This window comes from Hipposideros armiger, unplaced genomic scaffold (genome assembly GCF_001890085.2).
Source record: "Hipposideros armiger isolate ML-2016 unplaced genomic scaffold, ASM189008v1 scaffold_328, whole genome shotgun sequence".
NCBI classification, from domain to species: domain Eukaryota; kingdom Metazoa; phylum Chordata; class Mammalia; order Chiroptera; family Hipposideridae; genus Hipposideros; species Hipposideros armiger.
In genome coordinates this window covers 166,144-184,360 of record NW_017731678.1, presented here as the reverse complement: position 1 = coordinate 184,360, position 18,217 = coordinate 166,144, and the positions used below count along the sequence as shown (strand labels likewise).

General features: G+C 34.9%; 1 protein-coding gene across 1 annotated transcript in view; it reads left to right on the top strand.

The window, feature by feature from the left end:
• Positions 1 to 14,696, top strand: part of LOC109392361 (B-cell scaffold protein with ankyrin repeats-like) — a 64,581-nt gene extending 49,885 nt beyond the window's left edge. Inside the window, exons 6-11 of the mRNA XM_019660758.1 lie at positions 922 to 1,100; positions 3,636 to 3,699; positions 11,332 to 11,361; positions 12,373 to 12,428; positions 13,670 to 13,730; positions 13,988 to 14,696. Coding sequence (XP_019516303.1) covers positions 922 to 1,100; positions 3,636 to 3,699; positions 11,332 to 11,361; positions 12,373 to 12,428; positions 13,670 to 13,729 — 389 coding nt within the window. The 3' untranslated portion in view covers position 13,730; positions 13,988 to 14,696. The remainder of the gene's footprint in view (positions 1 to 921; positions 1,101 to 3,635; positions 3,700 to 11,331; positions 11,362 to 12,372; positions 12,429 to 13,669; positions 13,731 to 13,987) is intronic.
• The last annotated feature ends 3,521 nt before the right edge of the window (positions 14,697 to 18,217 follow it).

Below are 18,217 nucleotides of genomic sequence, written 5' to 3'. Positions count from 1 at the left end.
ATATATAAATGAGAAGGTACAAAGTCACATGAGTTCTGCAGCCAGCGCGATGTCATCCAGTGACAATCAGGAGTGACAGTGATTGGGGTAGCCAGGAGAGCGCGTAGCATCCCTAAAGGCACGCAGGTGTTCGTGTATGCCTTTAAATGCCACGTGGGACAAATAAAACACTGAATTCACCCATGGTCTCCAATTCGTTACCACTGTACCTCAAGCCAGTCTCTGGTGTGGCATTAGCAGCTATACACGGGAAGCTGGACCATCTAATGTTCTAATTCTGCTCAGCAAATAATACATGGCATGCCCCCAAAATAAACTCTTTTGAAAAGGAAGGAATTTACTACACAATGATCAGCAATTATTTATTTTGAATCTTTCAGGAATAAACTTTTAAATAATCCTAAAGCTCTCATCACATTTGGATATTGGTTGAGTCCTCTTTTCCCAAAGCTAAAGAGACCATGTTTATTCCACACATACTTGTTATTAATCATAATGTTAGCCTTTATTTAAGTTACTATGTGGCAGGCACTATGCTAAGTATTTTATGCACATGATTAAAAGTAATCCTCAACAAAAGAACATGCAATTGGCAGTGCCCACAGCTAGTGCAGTGCAGAGCTTTTGCCTCTGTTTTTTCTCTCCTTGTCCCTTTACGCCTTTCAAGGATAAGACACAATGTTTTCACCCATAACACTAGGTGCCAGACACAACTGCCCTTAGAAATAAACTCATTAAAAAATTTCTACTGATTTATTCAGCAACTGCTTACAGACCTGGAAAAACAAGAAACTTCCAGCTGCTTATTTTTGAGAGAGAGAGAGAAAGAAAGAGAGAGAGAGTGTGTGTGTGTGTGTGTGTGTGTTTCCTATCCAATTGTCATAGATTCACTTCTTAAAACACTCTCCCCTTATACTGCAGACAGAGGTCGGATGGAGAATCCATCTTTTTCCATTATGAAGAGCTGCCTGGCTGCTGGGCAGGAAGAGCTCATCCTCCTGCAGGAGAAAGTAAAGAATGGGAAACTATCTGTGGACCAAGCCCTGGAGAAATTTAAACACTGGCAGATGGGAAAGACTGGCCTGGAAATGTTTCAGCAGGTAATACTGACCCCAATCCCTTCTGGAACATTCCCTCATTTACATAGTTCCTAGCTTCTTCGTAAATGTTTAGTCTTCATGAGAAATGCAAGTAACAATTCTTTTGTTTTTAAATAGCCATACACACACACACACACACACACACACACACACACACACACACACAAAGAAAAAATATTTTCGAACAACCAATTAAAAATTTGAAAATACCCAGACTTCATGTTTACAAACCCTTGGTGAACTCAGTGCTGGGGCCCAGTGTATCAGAGCCAATTCCTAGCTATATAGTGGATGTTTTATGAATTTCATTGCTGAAATTAAGGTGAAACATCTTTATACTAACATGTGCTCAACATTCCAAAGAGTGTATTATGCAGACCAGATTTAAAGGAAACAAGAAAATGATTGAAATCATATCAGGCAATAGTTCTAAACGAAATGTAATAGTATTATCTGCTCTTCCCCTTAAGAGATATACATGTATATACACAGATACAGATATGTGTGTGTGTGTGTATACATATACACACAAGGTTCTGCAGAGAAATGATGTCAAGAGCATTAACTTCAGATAATTTACATACTGAGAGGGGATCTGGAGTAAGTAGTTCAGAAATGAGAACATATATCATATACATCTCATGATGTTCTTCAGTGAAGGGTATCAGAACCTTATTCTATGTATCCCACGGGCCTTCCTACTCCCAAAACATTCCAACAATTTTTGTCTTCTCATCACAGAAAGCCCCAGTGCCTTAGACACCAGCTGTCAGACAGCTGTTTGATGAAACACATTGAATTAGCTAGTTTAGGCTGAAATATAAACAATCATAATGGCTTAAAATCCTATCTTTCCCAAGGGATCATTTTTTGTTGAAAAACAATAGGAAAACATTTTTATACATCATAAAAAATGGATTCCCAAAGGTGAAATTTAAACAATGTGGCATATAGGCAGGAGATAGTTTAGGCAAGGGACATCTCTCAGTACATCTGAGATGATTCCTAGTCAGAAACCAGCCATCTCTAAGGGAAGCTCTGCGTGCGGGTTGGTGGCTGGACATGGTTCAGATTTTGCAGCGCTAAGTAAGGACAGTTATTTTGCCAAACAAATGCAAAAGAATGTTGATTGTAGAGTTCTGCAACTACTCACTGTTCATGATCAAAATCACATTGCTTTTCAACTCATGCCACTGCCATCACCATCAAACATCCCTCTTATCCTGAACCGGTTATGATGTGCTTAAGTGCACACCTGCAAATCACTTTCCTAGCAATGCTAGATTATATAAATTATGTTGAAATAAGTGAGTTGTACTTCATCGTCCTTAGACCCTTCAATAATAAAGTTTATAATTTAAAGCAATCCAACCTAAATATTATCTTCTTGGAAATGACTTCATTAGCTGTTTTATTAAACCTTTGGTTATTTTTATTTTGTTTGTGTATTTATATTCAGTATTGTTTTAGAAAGAATTTAAGGTAGTCCATACTCACTACTTCAAGATTACTCTTACTTATCTAATATATAGGGTCAATGTGATAATGAATATGGTTATTATTTATGCAAAACAAAACAGAACAAAATTTAACCTGCAAATGCAAGAATAGGCACCAAGGCTACTTTCTATAAGTCCAGAAGTTTAGTAACAGAGTGAATATTGTTTGAGGTATCGGTCAGTCCCTTTCTGTTTTTCTTCTCTACCCAGCTTTATTTAAATATAATTGACATACTACATTGCATAAATTTAAGTTGTTCAACATATTTAATTGATACACTTACATACTGCAAAATGATTACCACCACAGTGCTAGCTAACATTTTCATCATGTCACGTAATTACCGTTTCTTTTTTGTGCTGAGAACATTTAATATCTACTCTCTTAGAAACTTTCAAATATATAATACAGTTTTGTCTACTATAATCATCATGCTGTACATCACATCCCCAGAACTAATTTATCGTATAACTTGAAGTTTGTACTTCTTTTCCCCCACCCCACCCCCCAGTCCCTGGTAAACACTCTTCTACTCTCTGTTTCTATGAGTTTAAAGTTTTTAGATTCCACACATAATGATATCATACAGTATTTGTCTTTCTCTCTCTGATGTTTCTTACGTAGTAAAATGCCCTCAGGGTCCATCCATGTTGTCACAAATGGCAGGATTTCCCGCCAGTGTAGATCTCAGGTGTTAGGTTGGTAAAACAGTTCCCAAAAGAATTGGGCTCTCGGTTCCAACTCTGACTCTACCACCTATAACTGTGTGATTTGGGAAAGCTACTTAACCTCTCTGTATCTCAGTTTCCATATGTGTAAAATGAGATGATGACATTTTATATGTACTTCATGAAGTTGTGAGGATTAAGTTAGATAACACATGTGAAGTATTAAGGATAGTGATTGGGGCATTGTAAGTGTCAGTTTAGTACTAAGTAGTCATGGTGGTACTGGTGATAGTGGTTAATCGTTCATTTTAATCCATGACAAATTTGTAAATCTAGACTTCTGTTTTCTGATTGTTTCCTCATTTAGGAGAAACTACGTCAACTACGAGATTGTATTATTGGGAAAAGACCCGACGAAGAAAATGTCTATGGTAAGTGAAATTTGCCTATTATTCAAAAATGATAGAGTGATGAAGTGAAAAATGCAATAACTGTGGAGTCAAGCACGACTGAATTCATATCTACACTTCATCACTTTCCAGCTGTGTGACTGGAGGGTGTCTTTAATCCTTGTCTGCAAAACAAGAATAACTATACATATATCTGAAAATGGTTGTATGAGTTAATATATAAAATATTTTCACCTTCTTTGACCTATAATGGATGTTCAATAAATGCTAGTAACCTCTTTTTCTTTGATTTCTATGTAAGTTGCAAGCAAGATAATTCTGCTCCAGTTTCTTTTATATATGAGCCATTATACATAGTATTAAATTTTTAAGGAGTCATACTTCTCAAATAAGGTAGAATAGTCTCAGTATAGTTAGTTCTCACAATTGTTCACATGTGGATTATTTTAAATTGTAGATCTTGGGTTGCCTTCACGCTCTTGGCAATGCAGATTCCCCTTGCTAATAATTAACAGTTGCACTCAGGGGGGAAAAAATAACACAGAAAAACACTCGTTTTAATGTTAACACAAACCAAACATTATTAAGATGGTAAATCTTCTCCAAAGATAAACAACACATTCCAAAATTGAAAATAAATTATATTCTCACTATCTGACCACTCTTTCTCCAAGTCCCTACTCATGCACAGATAATTAAAAACTCATAACCACTAGCAAAGCTTGAAAGCCTTCATCTCTTCCATTTTCAATAATATTGCATAGCTTTTAGCTAGTGCTTCATGTTGAAATTCACCCTCTTAAAATTCATTTTCTTTTCACATTTTTGGGTTGTTATCTACTTTCCCGTAGAGAATCCTTTAAGTTCTCTTGAAATGTTTCCTAAAATAGAAATACACTTTCTAAAATAATTAAGGTCATAAGCATGGGACTGATTTAGAGAAAACTGAGTTCTGAGACCTCCATTCAAATGTGGAATAAGATTAAAATTTTAAAAATGTATAAAATTACAAAATATATAAATAATTTTACTAAGGAACATTAAGTTAATCTTTATTAACTACATACTATATATTTAATATTACCTTATTCATTTCTTACAACAATGTTTTGAGGTAAGTATTAGTTCCAAATTATAAATAGGGAAACTGAGACTGAGAAACTAAGATGCCCAAAGACACACTGATTAGAAACTACAGCCTATTTCTGTCTGAATCCAAAGTCAATGGTCTTAGTCATTGGTGTCTTAATTAGGAATCAACTAGCTCCCCTTCCAGCCAACCCACAGTAAGTAGTGCCAGATAATTTTCCTACTGTACAGAAAACTAATAAATGGGCAGAAGTTTGAGAACTGGTTTCAGGGAGTGGGCAATAGGTAACCTAAGGCTATAATCCCAGAGACAAGCAAAGCTTATGAGGTGGCTCTCAGCATTTCCTGCCATCTGTGCAAAGCAAGGCAATACTGTTGAACTGAGGAGGCAGAGATCAGAGAGTAGGGCACTAAAGCTGCTGCAATGTGTGTGGTGGGTCACTGAAGGGGTAGCTGTGTAGAGAGGCAGCATCAGAGGGAGTGAGGGACTCCGCAAGTCTGTGGCTGAGAGAAGAGCTATATACAAGTGCAGACAGAGACCACTCAAGTCATACAGAGAGCAGTTTCTAGTTCATTGAAAGCAGAACAGAGACATCAGAGTTGGAGCAGAGCCAGGGAAAGCCATACTGGGATATTTGATTCCCTACCCAGCCAGAATGGAAAGGTTTCTTTAACACTTCGTGGAAATACCTGGCATCCTGCTGTGACACCCAAGAGATGTAAGGAGTAAGAACCAAGACTTAGAGTGAGACCGAATCTAGACCTGCCCTAATAAAAACCAAGCCCCTAGCAGATCTACATGGAAGACAGGGAAAAAAACATAATATTTTATATCTACTTATTTTATATAATTTTCAGTGTTCTTCATTCCTTAATGTGGATCTTAGTTTCTGGGGGTTTTTTTTGTTTTTCTTTTTTAAAAATTTTATTGGGGAATTGGGGAAGGGGAAAAGACAAGTTGCTGTCCTGTGGTTCTTTAGTCTAGTTGTGGAGAACGTTGCTTCACTGGCCCATGTTGGTATTATCATTGCGCTCTTCCCGGGTGAGGCAGTCACTCGCCGGCCATTGGATGGGCCGCTCTGGGCGGCTCCTGGCAGCTCATGAAAGCGCACACCAGCTGCTGGCCAGCCCTCCTTCAGCCTACGCTTTCACCGGTGATTCACGGCAGCCCAGCTCCAGGTCGAGCTGTTGTTCACCATCTTAGCTGTAGAAGGCGCAGCATCACTGGCCCTCATGTGGGATTCAAGCCAGGGCCCTGCAGCTCAGAGCTGGTGTCCCAAGCCAACTCTTAACCAACGCACCACTCGGCCGGCCCCTTAGTTTCTGTTTTTAGTATCCCTTCACCCTTGTATGACATTTTTAGCATTTATTATATTACAATTTTGCTGTCTATGAATTCTCTGATTGCATTCATCTCAAAATGTTTTTAGTTCAACAAATTTTTAAAGGATATTTTCTCTGGACATGTGATTCTAAGAAGTCTTTTTTCTTTTTAGCACTTTAAAGATATTATTACGTTGTTTTTAGTCCACCATTGTTTAGTCCCCAGAAATTAGTGAATATTTTTATCCTTTTTCCTCTATATGAAATGTGACTTTTTTTTCTCTGGCTGCTTTCAAGCATATCTCTTTTTATTGGCTTGATGTACTTTGACTACAGTTAGCCTATGTATAGATTTCTTAACAGTTATGCTAACTGGAGTTTTTTTTAAGTTCTTGGAACTGGATGGAGGTAGTTTACATTAAATTTGGCAAGTTTTGGCCATTATTTCTTTTAAACTGTTGTGCCCCAAACTCATTCTTTTCTCCTCTGGGAATCTAGTTACATTCATGCTAGACTGTGTTATGTTGTCCTACATGTCTCTGGGGCTCCATCTTTTCTAAAGTGTTTTTATCTCCCTGTTCATCATATTGGATAATTTATAGTGACCTGTCTTCAAGTTCATTAACTCTTTGGTTATATCCAATCTGATGATAAACTTATCTGATAATTTTTTCATTTCTCTTATTGTACTTTCAATTTCCACAATTTCTATTTGGTTCTTTTATATAGTTTCAATTTTTCTGCTGAGATTCCCTATGTATTCACTCCTTAAAACTCCTTACAACCATACTTTTTATGAATTTAATTATGATTATCAGAGCTGCTTTAAAGTCTTTTTCTGCTAAAGTCAACAATGGGATCATCTCAGGTTCAGTTTATATTGTTTTATTTTTCTTTTCTATAAATTACATTTTTTATTTCTTTGTATCTTTTTCTTAAATGAATACTGGACATTACAGATAATCTGTTGTATATTCTAGATTCTGTAATATTCCTCTGATGAGTGTAGGTTCTTCTTTTAGCTGGCAGCTTGATTACTGACATGAACTTGTGTAAGTTTGGCTTTATGCTTTTTTCAGAGTTGACCTATAGAACACCCAATGTGTTTTCTAAGGCTCTCAGTGGGACTGAGCCTACACTTAAGTTGGGATTTATAGCATATGAAGAAGGAAAAGATATGAAAACAATCATACAAATACAAAGGGTGCAGATAAGTAGAATTATATGGTTGTAAATTTTTATACAGTGAAGCTCAAAGTATGGAGTGTGAAGTATCAGGTATAAAAAAGAAGAAAGGGTAATTTAGGAAGTATGAAGTGTCAAGTGTAAAGCATGAATCAGAAAGAGGTACACTATTTTCTCTAAATAGACTCTGATAAGTTAAGGATACATATTTTTGTTATAAAGCAATCAATAATAAATGGATGATAAATAGATGATAGATGATAGATAGATAGATAGGAAACTAATAGAGGGAATAAAATAAAGCACTAAAAAGCTATTTTATTCACCAAAAATAAAGCAGAAATGTTGAAAAAGAGGAATATAAACAAAATGGATTGGTTAAAAATAACAAAGAAAGAAAGATGGTAGTATTAAACTGAGTCATATCATATAGAGAACATTTTGGTGTTTCCCAGATGGGAGAGGAGATAAAAGGGGGAAGGGATTAAGAAGTATAAATTTGTTGTTACACAGTAGTCATGGGATGTAGGGTATAGCATAAGGAATATAGCCAATAATATTGTAGTAACTATGTGTGGTGTCAGATGGGTACTAGACCTATTGGAGTGATGGATGGGAGGGGGGTTGGAGGCAGGTTGAAAAAGGTGAAGGGATTAAGAAATACAAGTTTGTAGTTACAAAATAATCATGGGGATGTAAAGTAAAGCATAAGGAATATAATCAATAATATTGTAGTAACTATGTAGTGCCAGGTGGGTACTAGACTAGTCAGGGGGATCACTTCTTAAACTATATAAATGTCTAATCATTATGCTGTACACCTGAAATTAATATAAAATAATACTGAATGTCAACTGTAATTTAAAAATTTAAAAAGAAGGGAAAAAGTTAAAAAGGAATAAGAGGTTTAAATTTCCAGGTATAAAATAAATAAGTCTTGGGGCTGTATTATACAGCATAGGAAATATAGTCAATAATATTGTAATAGCGTGATACAGTGTCAGATGGTTGCTGGACTATCATAGGGATCACTTCTTTAGGTATATAAATGTGAACTAAACATTTATACCTGAATGTTTATACCTGAAACAAATATAACATTGTATATGTTAGCTATATTTTAATAAAAATATTTAAAAATTTTGAAAATAATAAACAAATCACATCAATAATTATGTTAAATGTAAATGTACTAAATGCTTTATTTAAAAGGTAACACTTTTAGACTGGATAAAAAAGTAATACCCAACTTTATGCTGTTTAAAATACATGTGTTTTTAACTATAAGACACAGATAGGTTAAAAGTGAAGGATAGAAAGGATTTACTAAGCTAATAGTAAGCATAAGAAAGCTGGCACGGCTATATCAATATAAGACAAAATAAACTTCAATACAAAGAGTATTACAAGAGATAAAAAGATGATATTACAAAATGATAAAGGGGCAGTTCACTAGGAAGATACAAAAATCCTAAATATATGTGTCCTTTATAATACATATATATATATATATATATTATATACATATATTATATATATATAATATATATATATATTTAATAAAAACTAATGGAGGAAATTTGATAGTGCTCAGAGATGCTTTCACTTCTTTTTTAGTAATTGATAGAACAAATAGACAAGAACCAGCACTGTCAGCTAACTTGACCTAGTTGACATTTACAGAATAAGAAATTGAAAAAGTTCAGCAGACAGTTTGTTTAAGGTATTCCTGGAAGGTTCACCAATAAAGGAAACATGATGTACTATCAAAAAAGATTCAGTGAATTTCAAAAGACTGAACTCTTTCAGAGAATGTTTTCTGAAAGATTTCATTTTTTGGAATCATATTCTTTTACTACAACAGAAATATATTACAATTTAATTAAGAAATTAGAAAAATCTCTCAAAATATTTAGGAATTAAATACATTTCAAAATAACCCATAGATCAAATAAGAAATCACAAGAAAATGCTTTATCTTGAATGATAATGAAAAACAACATACCAAAATTTGTAAAATGCAGCTAAAACAGTACTTAGAGAGAAATATATGGCTATAAATATTATAGTAGAAAAGACCAAAGTTTAAGATCAATTGTCTAAGTTTTAGCCTTAGAAAACTAGAAAATGAAAAGCAAACTTAATTTAAAAAGAGGTAAAAGAAAAAATATAATAAAGATGAAAATTAATGAAAAATAAGAGATGAACAATAGAAAAAAATTTAAAAAAACAAATGTTTGTTATTCAAAAACACAATTAAAATTGTAAGCCCATGGCAAAAATGATCATGGAAAAAAGAAAACAAGAGTCACCTATATCTGGATTTAAAACGAGGCTATCACAACAGGTCTTATGGACATTTAAACAATACTAAGGGAATATAATTAAATTTTTGCCAATACGTTTAACAACTTTGACAAAAAAATAATGAATTAATTAAAAATTAAAATACAAGAACTGACTCACAAAGAAAAAACTATATTTCTCTGTTTCATAATAAAAAATAATTTAATAAAAAAAACACACATGATACTTAACATAAACTGAGTATCAGTTTCACAAGAAAAAAAAACACAAAAAAATTTAAAAAAACTATATTTCTCTGAATATATATATATATATATATATATATCTGTATAGTCTGACATTTAGAACTTTGTTAATGTTTTGCATATTTGACATACAAGGATGGAGCTGGGGAGAAGACAAAATGGAATATAAACAGAAGAAAATTAACCCTCATGGTGTTACAAATAAATAACAAATCCACACTGAAAGGGGAATAGAAAAATATAAATAAATAAATTTAGAAAACAGCACATTCTAAGGCTAAAATTAAAAGAATAAAAAACAGTACATTAAAAAATCATATTCTATACTCCATTTAGTAGGGCTTATTTCTCTACAGAGGTATAGTTTAGCAATTTCAAAACTACCTTATGTATATTGTAGGATTGAGTAAACAAATAAATATACAATAGATAATAAGAGCCAGTTTCCTATTGTCAGAGAAGGGAATTACAACTAAGGAAAGAAGGACGCCTAGAATGAATCTTGTGGTATCAGATTGGAGGTAAAAGTATAATTCATGGTTGCTAGTATATATATTACAGATAGATATATACATGTATTTTCTTAGCCCTGTCTGCTGGATAGGGTGTGGAACAACTGGACATGCGTTGCATGCATTGCTGATGGGAGTATGAAGTGTTGTGGTGACTGGAAATTTTAAATTAGCACTTAACTATGTAGTCTAGCTATTCCACTGTTATGCCTTTTTTTTTCAAGAGAAATGAAAGCATATGTCCACCCAAAGAGATGTTCACAAATTTCATAGCAGTTTCATTTATAACAGCCAAGCTGGAAATAGTAATCCAAATGTCTAAGTAGGAGAATAGATAATTATATTGTGGTATATTTGTACAGTGGATACATACCACTCAGCAATAAAAATGAATACCTACTATTACACAGAACAACATGAATGATGAGTGAAAGATACCAGACACAAAGGAGTACATGCTATAAGATTTTGTTTATCTGGAATTCTAGATAAAACTAATCTAAAGAGATAAAAATCAAATCATGGGTTATCTGCAGTGAGGATTTGATGTAGAGAGCACAAAGGGATTTTCTATGGAGATGAAATATTCTCTATCCTAACTGGCTGTGTCAAAAGTATATACACTTAAAAATGTTTGAATTGTACTGTATGTAATTATTATTGAATAATGTTAATTTCAAAAAAGAATGGAGTAGCCCAGGCTAAAAAATGTCAAAGCAGAATAGCAAGCTTTTATTAAGTGTCAAACATATCTAAAATCATACTTTGGGACAAGTATCAGGAGGAAAAAAGACAAAATTAATAAAAGATGGTTTCACATTTAGGGGATGGATATTAGTATTTTTTTTTAATCAGATTGTCAAATTTCATGCTCATTTTAAAGACAAATAGTGAAAGAATAGAAAGAAGAGATCTTGGAATATGGAGCAAAATTCAGTAGAACATGCTTTATTTTCTTTCTTTCTTTCTTTCTTTTTTTTTTTATCTTCTAGATAATCTCACCATTGTGCACCATCCAGATGGTAAGTCCCTGGTATTTATGGAATGATTTAAGTCTGAAACAAAGCACATAGTAAACCAATTTCAATATACATTAAATGTAATATTATTAGGCAGGTCAGTGTAAAAACTCAATAGATTTTGTATTTATATGCAAAACCACTTGACATCCAAAATAAATTGTGATGTAGCTCTAGAATAGCAATGCTAGATAGAGGCATTGTTATGTAGTAAAAGAAGCATGTACTTTGAGCTCTGATTGAGCTGGCTCTTCACAACTTACTAGTTGTGTCATTTGACAAGTCACCCAAGGCTTCTGTTTCCTCACTTGTAAAATGTAGGTAAGAATTCTACCATGGGAATTTCTGTAAAGACTGATGATGATATATGTAAATAAGAGCTGATGTTTATGAGTGGGCATTATTGACACGCATAGAGCAAATGAAATTGAAATGACACTTGAGACAGTGATTCACTTTAGTGTGATGGGGAGGAATATGTGCAGAATATTGGGAGGGCAAAGAGAAGGGGCTGTTGGATAATCTCAGAACAATTGTCTATGGCCTGAAGCAAAGCATGGACTGTGGGAATGGAGAAGCAGTAGAAGCGAGCCATGAGGCTGGGATAGAAAATGGGAAGCCTGGTAAAGGCGGGAGGACAGTAGTGTGAGCCAATGGGGAGAAGTAGGAATAAGTTTTCTTATAAAGGGTACTTTGCAGTTGGCCAATCCTGGTGAATTGGGAAAAGAAAAAGAGGAAGAAGGTGCAATCAAGTGGAAGTTGTTATTCAAAGGTGTTGGATTGCTTCTGAGCTGAAGCAACTCCCCCGTATGCTCCCTAAGTCAATCTTACAGGCTGGAGAAATTAATAGCATACTTGCCAAGGGTACCTTTTCAATATGGCCTTTCTTTTCTTGAGTAATTTTTCTCTTTACCCACATCCTACTCTTTGCATATATAATTTTTAAGTGCTGAATAAATGAATCATTAAATGTGTGAATTACTAAAAAGATAGTAACAGAGTTTGTATTTCTAGGTAATGAAAGTGTCCACAGTGAAAGCATGTTATATAGCATACCCTTTGGCAATAAGGTAGGTTATATTTATCTTAATTTTTATAAAAGGCAAAAAGAAAAAAATCTTTGTTGAGAAAGAACGTAAGATCCTTCTATCCTGACTGTGCTTTGAAACATTCTGGAAAATATGAATTTAAAAGGTTATATAAGCATTTGTATGCAAAATCCATGAACAGTAATTTTTTAAAAATTAACTATTTGGAAAAAAGCAAATAAAGGAACTGAAAGAAAAAACTCGTTAAGGCCAAAGGGTGGCTGAATTCCACATGTATGGACCAAATAAATTTTAGAGAAGATATGAAGGCGTCTTCTTTAGCAATAGGGATACAATGAGTCTGTTTGCAGCCCTTAAAGCCAAGCTATAAGAAAAAAATTTAACCCCAAAATATTGTTCATGTAAATATGCATTACTTCACAGTGTAAAGTTAACTGAAAATAATGAGAAGCTAAAAATAACACTACACGTAGACAGCAACAATGGAAACCAAGACCAGTTCAAAACAACACTGATAATGAACCGACCACAAATTTCTCTTCATAAAAATTATGTTATTCCGACTGTTTGTATATGTGATGTAGGAAATTTGCACTGTTACCCAGGATCATGTGGCAACTGGATTTATTGCAATAATCCAGAATTAGAGCCCTTAGTAAGTTCTCATAGAAAACCAATTTCAGTGTGCCAAATTTTAATAATCCTTGATCTCACTAATGTTTTGAATAAATCATAAAGCAATCATAAAACTCATTCACCCTTAGGAACTGATTGAAGTATTTGCATTTGTGGATCATTTTGTGGCCCATCAATGAGCTATAGACCTAATGAGCCTATAATATATTGTATAAACTCATTAGATTCAATCAACTGTAGCAGAATTGTGGGGTACCACCTTGGCCCAGGAATTTATGAAAATGACTTTGTCAAACAAACATCCTTCTACAAGATCTAAAGGACTATACAACCATGACTTCTTTTTTTTTTTTTTAAGTCAGATTTTGGATAAGAGAAAAAGAATACAAATTCCCAATGCTTGAGCTGTTCTCCCTCAAAATGAAAATAAAATTTGAACTTTAAGACTTTGAAGTAGTTGAGCTTTACAATAGTTCTTTCCTTATAAGATGAAGGATTATCTTGCCAGTTGCCTCTACAAAGCTGTTTTTCCATGACTGTGAAAACCAACTATGATTTTATCAAGTTTCTTTGCTCAGCCTTGGAAAAATGCTAGCTAGCTCTGTATTTTTCTTTTTTTTCCTTAGCTTCCTCCTCGGCCCCAAGTTGAAAAGGAATTTGGTCTCTGTTACAGAAAAGATCACTAAGGTAAAAACCAGCCATATTTTTTAAAAACCTATATCAGTTTTATTAGGAATTTGAAGGAATCATTTTGTCTAGCAAACAGAATACTTTAAATATTTCATTTTCTTCTCCTGAAAGAATAAACATGTGTATTTTTTTAGCTGAAGATGATTGTTCCTTAGAAAGATTTATGTTGAGAGGTGATTTTATGCTAGCTAATCAATTAATTTCAATTGATGATCCCTTATTCACTCATACATTTCCTGTGATCTCATTCTCAGGGTATTTTAAAGAAACAAGAATCTGCAGACACTGCTTTCTGGGTGAAGCAAGCTTGCATTTGGATCGCCTGCTGTCTTCAGGGCAAATCTATATATTATGGAAGCAAAAGTAATCCTCTGGATTTCAGGTTTTGTTACTGCCACAATTTATTGGCATTGTGCGTGCTTCAGATGGCTGTATGAAGACTACAATTGGATGCCATAGAGCAATTGCATTCTTTGAAAATTCTTGCATTTTATTATGTACTTGCCACTGAAGCAGCTAGTTTCCATTTTAAAAAATTAAAGGAAAACAAGAGCAGAGAAGTTAAATGCTCTACAGTAAGGTTATCGGGCCTGTTTGTGGAACTCCTTAATAAATTACTCCTCCTGTCCTTAGAATAACATGAAAATACAAATTTTTTTAGTACCTATTGCTTATAAGTGGCTGGTCCATTTTCTGAATTTCTCATATTCAAAACTATAATTATTATTGTCACATCATGTTTTCAGATAGATACCTTCCCTTATTTAGTGCTTATTTGCATATAACCCTGAGAATATTATTTTTCTAACTTTCTGTCTTATATTAGTACACATTTCTACAATCTCTATTCCTTATTAAAAGGCTTACAGTTTCATCAACTTATTTCTAAGACACAATTTACTAACTTAGAATACAAAGCAGTTTTTTCTATGATTTCCATGAAAAATTGCTGCAAATAAAATGAATGTTTAAAACTATGTCTGACTTTTCAAAATCAGTGTATGAGAATTAACCACTAAATTCGTCTGTTTAGCAGTTTATAGAGAGAAGTCTATCAAAATTTTTAAAAATAACTAAACTTGATTAATTTCATTGTGTAGGGCCCATAAATGAGAATAAACACAAATGATATTTTCCTAGCTTCTAAACAGTGATATGAATGTCTATTCAAAGTGAATCTGCAAAATACTGATGAAAGGTTTCTCAGTACTATTAACATTCTTAAATAAGCTCAAGTTGTAAAAAGTAATAGTTCAATTAATCCCTATAGAAGGTGCTTTTGATTAAGATATTTGACAATTCAGTTCATAGTTTCACATCCAAGCTTTCAAGAACTGGCATGCTGTTCCACACACTGAACCCCCATTTCTGTGGATGGTTGCACCCAAATAGCTAGGAAAAACAATAGAAAAACTAACTGCTTTTCTATAGTTTCCTCCATCCATAAACTGTAAATGTATGTATCATCTCTAAAGTGAGAACTTATATGTCGGCTTGTGACTGATGCCTACAATTCCACCATTGGCTTTATTCTTACTAAAAATGTGAAATCCAGTGACAGGTAAAATATTAACTTTCCTAATTATAATGCAATTATGTCATTTCTTACCTGAGACGCAATTTTAAGGGTAGAAGTAGGAGATAAGGCCTGCGTGCTACTCAGGTTTTTAACTTAGGTGGAAATCTAAATTCAGGATTTCTAAATACTACCCTTATAAACTGGGTTGACTTAGAATAAAATAAAACCATGGCAAAAAGCCCCTTTAATGGCCTATTTCCCTAGTTACTTTGGCCTTTAAAATCTTACTACTTTGTCATCACAAAGAAACATGAAAAAAGAAACCTGAACATCACCGCGGTCCTCCTAACGTTTCCTTTGCTGTGGCGCCTCCCGTTCTCGGCTGAGCAGGCTTTGCCGGAGCAGAAGCTGGGGAGAGTTGATTGGAAAAGGTTGGAGTTGCGGAATCAGGAGGAGTCCATATCACCCCTGTTGCATGTTGCACGGAAGGAAGAGATGAAAAATAAAGAAATGCAAAGGCAGATTAATCCAAACTTAGGAATGATCCCAAGTGTTCCACAAACAAGCAATACTCTTTAATCTCTAGGCCTTACCCCTAACATGTAGAATATGTTCCATCAAATTTGAGCCACACAACAAACAGAAGGTTGGCCTTAGTGATGGAAGATCAGAGGACAGGAGCAGAGGGACAGAGAAGTAGACTAGAAAACACTTTCCTTAAAGGTTTGGGGCATTTTGGGCTGGCCGAGTGGCTCAGCTGGTTAAGAGCTCGCTTGGGAGCGCCAGCTCTGAGCAGCAGGGCTGCGGTTCAGATCCCACATGGAGGGCCAGTGACACTCGCCCTCTACAGCTGAGATGATGAACAACAGCTCAACCTGGAGCTGGGCTGCTGTGAGTCACTGGAGATGGTGTAGGCTGCCGCAGCGCTGCAGTGAGCGGCTGGCAGCTGGTGGGTGTGAGCTGCCGGGAGCCGCTGTGAGCAGCTGACCAATAACCGTCAACCGACTGTCTCACCTGGGAAGAACACAATGATTATACCAACATGGGCCAGTGAAGCAACATCCTCCAAAACTAGACTGAAGAACAAAACAGCAATTTGTCTACCTGTCTGTTCCCCTTCCCCGATTCCCCAACGCTGTTTCCCTCCCCGCAATTTCCCAATAAAATCTTAAAAAAAAAAGGTTAGGGGCATTTCTCAAAGAGCCCTAGTCACTGAGAGAAACATAGGACCTCCATGAGAGAAATCTTCTGAAGAATCTGTGAAAGGCAGTGTGGAGATTCCTCAAAAAATTAAAAATAGAATTACCATACGACCCAGCAATCCCTCTCTTGGGTATCTACTCAAAAAAGTCTGAAAACATTTATCTGTAAAGATATATGTGCTCCAATGTTCACTGCAGCTTTAAATACGGTGGCCAAGACATGGAAACAACCAAAGTGTCCTTTGATAGATAATCGGATAAAGAAGTTGTGGTATATACACACAATGGAATACTATTCTGCCATTAGAAAAGATGAAGTAGTGCCATTTGCGACAACATGGATGGATCTTGAAATTATAATGCTTAGTGAAATAACAATACTTTAGTGGTTACCAGAGGGTAGATGAGGGTAAAAGGGATCAGATATATGGTGATGGAAGGAAAACTGACTGTGGGTGGTGAACACACAATGCAATATACAGATGATGTATTACAGAACTGTACACCTGTAACCTATGTAACTTTACTAACAATTGTCACCCCAATAAACTTTAATTTAAAAAAAAAAGATTCTGTGCTGATTCTGGAAGCCTGAGCAGCCAATGGTTACTGTACTTTGTCTTTTCCTTCATCTCTTCCTCGGATCAGATTTGTTCCAAAACAATTACTCCCAACTTGAGCCAAGAGCCAGACGCTTCCTCAGGTTCTTAAATTTACCAGGACCCTGACTTCTACAGGTACTGAGTGTTATCAAAGGAGTTTTATGTTTAATATTAATTCCTTTCTTTTCTACTAGCCAATTTTCAAGAATAACAAAGAGGAAGCTTCTAGACCAGTGATTTTCAAATGAGGCAATTTTGCTTTTCTTGCCCCAGACATTTGGCAATGTCTGGAGACAGTTTTCATTGTCATGACTGCAGAGAAGGAACTCCTGGCATCTAATATGTAGACACAAGGGATGCTAATAAATCTTCTGTGATACACAGGACAAAGAATTTTCTAGTCCAAAATGTCAAAATTATGTCAGTTGAGAAAACTTAATCCAAACTACCAAGTACCTAAATGGGATTAATGCTTAAAAGAGTGTTGTTCAAATAAAAGCAGTTAACTTTATACAGAATTTTCTGGAAGTGGAAACCCTTATGATAACACAAATGAATGTCTTTATTTTGCAATACATATGGCTTAAGTTTAAATGGATCATTAGATACTCAAAAGAATAGATGACTTTAATAGATTTTCATAAATCAAACATTAAACTATTCTACCAATGGAGAGTCCAATTTTTAGAAAATGAAACTCTTCTCAGCATTTTTCTAATGAGAATAACCTCGTCACTTGTGTCATTATTATATCCTGTTTGTGTAGTATGTATTTGTGCATCTGAGTTTCTTCTTGTTTTCTCTAATGCTCAGGGGGTCTGATTTTAATAACTTGGGCTTAACTGAATTTTACTGCATATTGCTTTTCTAAATGGGTAAATATTAAGAAGCCAGATCTGCATCAGGAGCCTGATGAAGTGGGACCCAGCGGATCAGCACCAAGCTGGTCTGAGGCCTCACTTGCAGCCCTGTGTGTAGCTGTACCCACCAGCCACCCTTGTTGGCCTGCCTTATCTTGGGGGGCTGACCTGTAAAGATGGGCACTACCACCTAAAAGACAGCAAAAGGCAGGGTTCTCAATTCAATAGACCTCAAATTTATAAATTACAGTGTATGATTTCCTCAATATTCTCATCTTGAAAATGCAGGTCACAATGCCTC